Source organism: Rhyacophila brunnea, unplaced genomic scaffold (genome assembly GCF_057557595.1).
Source record: "Rhyacophila brunnea isolate RB1 unplaced genomic scaffold, BYU_Rbru_1.0 scaffold_1, whole genome shotgun sequence".
In the NCBI taxonomy this organism is placed as follows: domain Eukaryota; kingdom Metazoa; phylum Arthropoda; class Insecta; order Trichoptera; family Rhyacophilidae; genus Rhyacophila; species Rhyacophila brunnea.
In genome coordinates, this window is record NW_028232751.1 from 6,927,308 (window position 1) to 6,936,497 (window position 9,190).

The 9,190-nt window shown below is 31.5% G+C and overlaps 1 protein-coding gene across 1 annotated transcript; it reads right to left on the reverse strand.

Annotated features, from left to right (window-relative positions):
- Nucleotides 1–2,304: 2,304 nt before the first annotated feature.
- LOC147079429 (apolipoprotein D-like) lies at nucleotides 2,305–8,150 on the reverse strand. The gene is made up of 4 exons (XM_085960251.1): nucleotides 7,961–8,150; nucleotides 5,583–5,820; nucleotides 4,820–4,909; nucleotides 2,305–2,572 (listed from the first exon to the last, which is right to left on the reverse strand). Exons 1-4 carry the CDS (start codon nucleotides 8,084–8,086, stop codon nucleotides 2,421–2,423), a joined length of 606 nt encoding a protein of 201 aa, XP_085816377.1. The 5' UTR covers nucleotides 8,087–8,150; the 3' UTR covers nucleotides 2,305–2,420.
- Nucleotides 8,151–9,190: the final 1,040 nt, after the last annotated feature.

Sequence of the window (9,190 nt, forward strand, 5' to 3'; positions counted from 1 at the left end):
GACCGCTAAAGTGATAAAGTGAAAAATATTATCAAACTTAGGGTAGGTTTGTATCAAAGTATTAGCACTTATTGTAACAATTACAATAAGTCGGTTGTAATTTTTGCAATAAGTGCTATATTTTAACATAAGCAAAAGAGGTGCTGTTCACTTTAGCGGTCGATAAATATAGAATAGACCCACATGTCAAGATAATAATTATTATCTCTGGCAGTTTTGAAGTTTAATTTCCAAATTTCAGAATTGTTAAGCTCGATTAACTCTAAATCAATATACCTACTCAATGTTCAAAAATTCAAAATATTCTTATCAATTTTGTAACTGTCTTTAAAGTCAGGCTGCATAATATATTTTTAAACATGGGTCCTTATTCCTGTTTATGAAATACTTCTACAAATTTGATAGATAATATATTATATCACATATGAATCGTATAGTATCAAAAGTATATCTGTGCGTTATTCATCATTTCGAGAAAATGACGAAAAACGTTTTGTTGGGGTTTTTTAGTGTTATAATAGCATGAAATATGTTTCTACATTTAGAAATTAGAAATTCAATTCAAATCCCTACCTTTGTTTTCAAAGTATTGAACAGTTTTAATTCTGATACCAAGCCCTATTTTCCATCACAATTTTATACCACCAAGATATGATTTTGATTCGAATATTATATTGCTAGTCGTATATTATGGTCAGAAGAATAATTTGGCATACTTAGTTAAATTTCAATATAATATTTGCGACAGGTCTACTTTTGATACTATACGACTCATATATTACAAAACCATTAGGTATTTAAAGTGTCCACAAACTTTTTTTAAATTTGGGAAATATAAAAACTTTTAAATTACCGAAAAGTACTGGAAATTTTTATAAATTGTCATTTTCGAGGCTTCTCACCAAAAATCCTTTCGCGTGCCACTGGGTGGCCCTTTTGGCCAGGTTACCCGGCACTGCTATAGGGCATAGGCGATCCGACAAAGATAGTGCACAATTTTTCAGTCATATTTATTTGTTTTCGTTGAATTAAAAAAAAATAAGATGGTGTTGGTTTCTTTTTATTTAATTCATTAAGCCTGCCTACCAAACCATAATATAATAAAAAAAATATTCTTCCATCTATAAAATATCTAAAATGATGTATGGTTTAATGGCATAAATTCAGATTCTTAAATAATTATGTTTGACTATTATCTACTATGGCTTGGATTGGGCAGGGTTTAATTCAATTTTTAAAACTAATCAACATTATCTAAACAATTATCTAAACATGTCATGTTAGTCTTAATTCAATGATAACAAATATGTTTGACTGACAAAGTTTAGTATGCACTATTTATATGGAATCTTACCAACCTACCTCCATCTTTCGCCACTGGTTTAGAGAGAAATTCTGTTCGCAGTTGCTCAAATGAATCGAGGAGAGAGGTTATTTACTGATACACTAAAAAAAAATACAATGGTTAAAATGACAGGGACGAAGTATTTACGTAGGGTACTGGTATTACTGACTATATTGAAAGGACTACTATGTTCCGAGATGTTATGCTCGAGTGCTGAGTGAGGAGTGACTGTTTTCATCATCGTCCTTCATTATATACAACAGAAAATTCAATACACTATAAGAAGCATTGTTTATCTAGGTTTTAATTTAATAAATCATAATAGTCATTGTTGATCGAAGTTATGATTGAGAAATCTGCTGACAACTGCCCGCCGCAACTTCGAATTGTTTTGATAACAAAACATGAACACCGAAGTGTGTCATACATGTACTGCTGACATGGTATGATTGCTACAAAGTATCGAATGATCCAAACTTTTCTGACGGCTCTAGTCACAAGTATAATAAATAATGGGGTGCCATGAGTATGTAGCCGGTATAGTATTTTTAGAAATAAATCGAAATTTTAAGTTTTCGATTGTTACTGATAATTTTCTATTTTCTTATTCTAATGCCTTCTAAATTTCATTATTAACCCTTTATTTAGTATACGGTTATTACTTTCTGTGATATAGATGAATTGTATATAAGTGTTAAAAGTTTATGAAAGTATTTTTTACCATCACTGAAAACATAGTCGAGGTAATTATTATGGGTTGGTAGAGTTTTGCGCAATTTTATAAGCATTTTATGCACGAACTACTAGTTAAATACGTCGTAATGAAGTACAATGCCAGTAGCTTAATTGGTAAAGCACATTGGCGCGAATCCAGTGGTTATAGGTACAAATTTCCTAATAGGTCAAATCTTGTGAAATATTCGTTGAATAAATGTAATGGTTAAAAAAGAAACAGGGGTTGAGATTTATATATATTTATTGATGCTTATTCATTGGTTACACAATATTGTGAGTTGGTACCTATATACTACAGGAAATCATAATCGCATCATCATACTTCAAAATGACTAATCATCTAAAGTGTTGGTGTGGTGTCACATGCTTCTTTTGTATTATATACAGCAATGTAAGGGTTCCACTGCAGGTTGTTTTTCTCGAGGACTTTATCCACAGTTGCAATGATCTCACCACTCAGTGCAGACTCTCTTGTCAGCACCCAGCCAGAAACTGTAAATAAAATGGTTAAAATAATCCCTGTATTCAGCAGTGGCGAAGGGTCTCTGGATAGGTAGGCTGTAGTAGAAAGAAAGTCGTAAGCCAACCATATTTTTTGAGAGGTGTATTTTCAAAGTGAACTTATTCCACTTCAACAAACTGTTTACGATGTTGATGTTACATATCGGCCATGTTTGGGAAAAAGGGCGTAACCCACACTGAACAAATTTTACAGGAGAGGCAAAAAACGTTTTTTGAACGATTTTGGTTCAATATTAATGAAAGAATAGACACAGACATTGGGTGCATGATGATTGATGATTTTGTGTAATATCTTTTCGATCTACTGATAATAATTAAAGAAGTTATTACAGAAAAATCATTAAAATTGAGGGGAAATGCTTTTTTCGTTAAATTAAAACTTAATTAAGGCTCAATTAAAACCTGAATTTAGATAATAAACCGGCATTTGCGGCTTACTTCCTTTTTACAGAACGTGTATTTAGTTGTATACATTGTTAATATATAATAAAAGCACTTTTCGAAAAACCGAGGGTTACGCCCTTTTTCCTAAACACAGTCGATATGTTTTTGGTATTGGAATATGTTACATTTGTAACTAACACCGATTTTGAAGTTGATTTTTGTTCTGGATTGAATGCTTTTAGGTTCGTCTATACAAAAAATATTTTATCCTTTAAATTCTGGTATTCATAACTCATTTTTGTCAAGTAGTGGTATAAGCTCACTTTGAAAATACACCCCTAATTTACAGGACTTGAATTGATTTGTGTTCTTCAGTATTTTACTGAAAAAAATATATGTTATCTTTGTGTAATAGATATTTAATGAAAAAAGACAACATGCATTAAAATAGACACAAAAAAGTAACGCCCAACCATGATTCAAAATATACTAGCGCGAAAAAAATAATAACTACACATTTAAAATATGCCAGGCTTTTATACTTATAGCCTCAAGTTTTGACATAATGTGTATGTGTGTTTTTTTACAATACGTGTTTAATCGCTTGTATTTGTAGTATGCGTGAAATGTACCAAATTAGTTTAAGTCTTTGTTACGTATTAGTGGAATCGCCACGTGCCGTCTGTTTGACCGAGTCGATAAGCAATTTATAACACATATATACTTACAGACAGATGTCGTTGGCAATTTATTATTTAAATAATTTAAAAGATAATTAAAAATACTGTAATTAAGAAGGTAGGCTTTAAATAATTGCATGGTATGGAGTCATCGCCATTGCTATGCAGTGCCGCCTGTAAGCAAACTTAGAATACAGACCCATTTCATAATAATATGTAGTTGCAAATTCGTTAGGTATCAACTTACATATTTTATTACCTATTTATTTTAGGCGATTTTAAAAAAACAAATAAATACATAAACAGTCTTTAAATTGACCCACTGCCTAATTAGAGTATTTCCACGAAACCTACTTTCAAACAGTGGTGGTTTAAGGTAAGCGAAGATCTGTGGCGATAACAGATTTGAAGGCATCTTTGCAAAAAAATTACATGTGCGATAAACTGTCATTATAATGTATTACAATACAATAATAGTTATGTTGTCAATTTTTTTTATGAATATTTTTTAATCTAAGATGTATGTTTAGTGAAGCTACCGTTTGCTTCATATTTTGAAGTTTTCATATTTAAATTCGTTCATTCATTCGCCGCCCTATACAACGCATGACTTCCCTATCCCCACGGGACCTAACTACCTCTATTAAAATCAGTATTGGATGTAAAATACTAAACAGATTGATTACCTACACCACAGTATAAACGTCAATCGATTTATTAGTTGAGTCATTAGAAAATAAATAATTTTGCCATAAATTTAAAAAAACATTTAAAAATAATAATATTATTTTTAAATACATTTGATAATTGCGGAATTTATAAATTAATGTGTAGGACATATCCAGTCCATCATCAAATAAAGGACAATGCAGGCGTCTAGGAAAATATGAGATTTTCTAAAAATGGATCTGATTGATGAAATAGGTACGTATGACTGACATAGTTTAGTGTTTATTGTTTATGTTGGATTTTAACAGCTTACTTCCACCCTTCAAAACTGCTAAACTGCATGGTAGGGTATAAAATATATTAGTAGTAACTAACTATTAAAATGTTTGATAATTTATAAGCATGAAAAAAACAATTTTGTAACACTACAACAGTGTAACTATTCAATTTAATAACCTAACTAATATAATATAAAATTACTAACCATGTTTTTGTCCTTTAATAACCATGCAATTGTACACCACAGAGTAAGACGTGTAGTCCGTTGCAAGGACCCAATAGGGCAAGGGATGGGCTGTAAAATAGTAAAAAAAATGCAATTAGTGTCAAATATTAAATCTATATTAATCAAAACCACTAGAAATGCCTACATCCACAGGATTTTCTGCTAGTCGTATGTTAAATATGTCACAAAATAAGTGAATTAAAACTGTTACTTTGATGTGGCCAGGGATTGAAATGGACCGGAGCGCCGTTCTGGTTCGTAAAATCCCAAAAATTTTCGCTCCGTCTCTTGAATATATTAATTTGACCGTCTCTGCTAGATTTGCCATATAATGTTAAAATCTAACACACTTATTTTTATAAATATTAATATTTTCGTAAAATTATTGAAGGCTCCAGTTCGTAAAATATTCCATTTCGAGCGCTGGATTTGGCTTAATTGTGTAACAAAAAATATATTGATTAACTTAAGACTATATTACTGCCTTACCTTTCCGTCAACCTGTCACACATTAATTGTAAAATACTTTCTATATTCTTCATAATATGCTAGTACTGCTCCGTAAGTATTTATCAAACTAGTATTAGAGTATTTTGTTGTTTATTTTATTTCACGACCCGATTAAAATAAATAAATTTTCATGTCAGTTTATTTTTCAAATTTAGAATTTGCTAATATGTTTATCTTTTCTTTCGTTAAGCGCCGCGTCTAGATGCTTAAAATTGATTTAAAATAAACTTACGACTCTGCGCGTAATGTATCGTCAGTTTTCCATCCGTGCCAGACGGATCCTCGCGATCAAGGGTAGCTGCCGTGCTGACACTGCTGGAGTTTACCCCTTTACGCACGCCACTGTTCACAACGCTCAGCGAGTTCTGGGTGTCTCCTAATGTAAGGGTTGAATAAACCGCAGTGACGCACTTCATGCCCTTCTCGAAATGGTTATCGGTCCGGAGAACTTCCCACCATTTTCCAGCATACTGAAAGAAATATTATTGCAATTTTATATTAGGGTACCTACAGTGGTATAATCTAGATGCGGCAGATTATATGAAAGTATGGTGAAGCAGGCTGGTATGGTGAAAAAGTATGGTGAGGCGGGCTGGTAATCAAGTTGCGGCAAAATTTCCACGTTAACATTATATTATATGGGTACGTCATAATGACCTACGTAAATCCTCCGTGACGCCTGAATTTTTTTATCGCGTCGCCATTTCTCGTAAGTTGTCGGCTATTGTTGGTCTGTTTCATTCAGTTGTATGAGAAAGCCGATTCTTTGGCCCTCTTTTTATTTAATACCTCTATGGGTATAATGGTCAATAAAATAATGCCGTGTTGTTGTTTTGAAAATCAAGAGTTTACCTCTCCCCAAACCACGTTTTTAAATATTGCCTAATAGTTAAATAGACACCGAAAATTTTGATGTATTCCACCTACGTGAGAATGAGTTTAGGCAGGCGTTGATTTATAAATTCTTAATTTCTTTTATAGTGTTAACTGTAAATTCATGTTGGAACTGCATTGTATTATTTGATTAATTATTTGTTTAATTAAAGCCCAATTATTCCACTTTTTTAATTAAATTTTAGACCGGTTTCGCCTCCTTAAAGGGAAATTATCAAATAATAAATAAATAATCAATCAAATAATATAAATTCTTAAAAAAGAGTCTCACTTAGCTCATTTGGTGTACTTAATAATTTTTGTATTTACTCTTTATACTGCTTTTTTTAATATACTGTTTTAATACTATTTCTTGTCGTGTTGTGAACGCCTTGAATTTTTAATTTGTAAAGTTCACTATATTATGTATATAAATAAATTTGAATTTGAATTTGAAAAATAATGTGTCTAAGGTACCTATTCCAAATTATATACTACAAGCTGAAGTACCTGGCTTCGCACAGGGTCGCTTCGTGGATACATTTATCTTAAATATTTAAAAAATAATAAAAAGTAATTATCTTTTTAATATTTAAATATATTCTGTGTAATACAATATAGCAATATGAAAATAATTCTAATAGGAGTAAAGGTCAAACAAAAGAACACTGAATTAAAATCGAATCCGAAATATGCAAACGTTATTAATAGTATTAATATGTACTAAAAAATTCAAAATTGGATGGAACAACAAACTTTGTATTTTATATAATACTAATTTAGAAACATTTGCGGGTGTGCACACAACAACTGACAAAAGTTTCATCGCACTCGGATGAATGGTATATGTATAATATACAAAAATTGTTTGTTTAAGAATTATAATTGTTTAATTAGTTGCCCATTAATACGCCCAGGATGGCCGAGTGGCTTAAGCGTCACAGCGTGGGTCTCAGGTTCAAATCCTGGGTCTGGCAAATACACATATTGTACAGGATCGAACAAGGTTAAAAAAATCGGTGTGTGTACTTATGTACGCGCGTTAGAAGTTATACTTCTTTCGCGTAACAAAACTAAATAAGCCGTTACCTGAGTCTATTAATATTACAGTGGATTAGGTTGATGAAAATGTACGCGATTAATATGTGTCTCATATAGCACATGATAATTATTGTAATTTAATTATTGTATTAGACCAAAACTCATATTTGCCATACAGCGGTTATAATCGATTCAGAAGTGCCCATGATGAATTAATAAAAAATCAAATTTTAATATATTTTTTGAATCATTTACCAAACATTCACAAAATTTATTTATATATTGATATATAATTTTACTCATAAATAATACTTAAGTACATAAATATAGTCTCAAATCTTGATACACAATCTTTACAAAATGAAAAATAAATAGGTATACACTCCAATATAAATAAAGTTTTATGAATATAAAAACAGTGTAGAAATATCGGTTATGTTTACAACACGTACTGTTTACTTGGTTGTATTGAACGACTAACTAAATGACATTATGCGCATGTGCATGTATCCTCGAGACCGAAATGAATATAATCATAATAATAAATAAAATTATGTGTTGCATCGGCGCGCGCAACTTCCGTCACACGCCAAACGTGTTACATCGACGCGCGCAACTTCGTCACACGCCAAAAATACACTCAGTACAACTTCAGTAGTCAAGTACAACTTCAAAAAATAGTTGAAGGTAGTTTACCTGATCCAAATCGAAGTTTTCCTGCACCTGAATAGCGTCACTACAAGAGTTATCTGGAATTACCATCCCCAGCGCGTCCTGCACGAGGCAGATTACAAAGAAAATACCAAAAACATTAAACTTCATTTTAAAATAATTTTATATGAGTATTGAACAGAACTAATTGGAACGAACAATTCACAATAATAATTTTCTGAACTGCAAAGACATCCTTTTTATACTCGGCGAAAACGTACTGCATTATCCGCAATCAGTTTTTTAATACTTAATAATTATAAATAGGTTTAATTTATTATTTATTTTGCTTTTTCCCTCTTCGAGAGATGGTTCAATGTAGTTTTAAATACGTTGACCTCCTGTTTAGTGGGGTAGTCGTGATTTATACAAACGGGGCGCTTATAATTATCAAATAATAAAAAAATATATATCAAAAATATTAAATATATGCATACCTTACGCTTACATCAATGTTAACGCTTTTACATCCGCGGACAACAAAAAAATCAAAAAATGTTTTGCGGACCATCAACATTGGAATAAAATATTTATGTTTACACTATTTTTGAAACCATTTTCGAAATATACTACAGCACCTTTTCAAATGTTGGATGTTTATGTAACTTTCTATGAAACGATTTATGACTATATACAATAGTGTCATTCATTCTGGAAATGACTTGCTAATTTATTATGAACCCTTGCAGGTGCACGAGTTCTGAAAGATATTTATTAGGTACTTGAAATTTAATATAAGCCTTTAAAATGGATACTAACTATTTTTGAACTCGCTTGGGGGTGGGGTGAAGGGCGGCAAATCGGAGAAAATCAATAGGTATATAATATAGAAATAGCTAGCTAAACTTAGTAATAACGGAAATATCTTTCCATTAAAAAAATCAGCTTTCTGGTTGGAAACAAAATGTATTAATTAACTTACAAGGTTTAACAGGATTGTTTTATTTTTGGCGGGTTTGCGATGTCTAGTTTACTTCCATTGTCCTTGGAAGTCACGTCCTTGATGACCAGCAGTGGCATCTGCATATTTTCGAATTATAGGTAGGTACCTACATACTTACCTAATTAAAAATGTATCCAAATATTTTTTCCAGTCACTCGCGTGTTTTGGAAGTCGTCAGGTGTATTTTTAAATGTACATATCTGAAACCGTGGACTTGCAATATTGCGCAATTGAAGCAGAGATGGCTTTTAAATTAGATTTAGTGGTATATA

Coding starts and splice junctions, on each gene's coding strand:
- LOC147079429 (XM_085960251.1), bottom strand. CDS start 8,086: ATGAAGTTTAATGTTTTTGGTATTTTCTTTGTAATCTGCCTCGTGCAG. Junction 5,821..7,960: donor AAAACTTCGATTTGGATCAG/GTAAACTACCTT, acceptor TATTTCTTTCAG/TATGCTGGAAAATGGTGGGA. Junction 4,910..5,582: donor GATACATTACGCGCAGAGTC/GTAAGTTTATTT, acceptor ACTATTTTACAG/CCCATCCCTTGCCCTATTGG.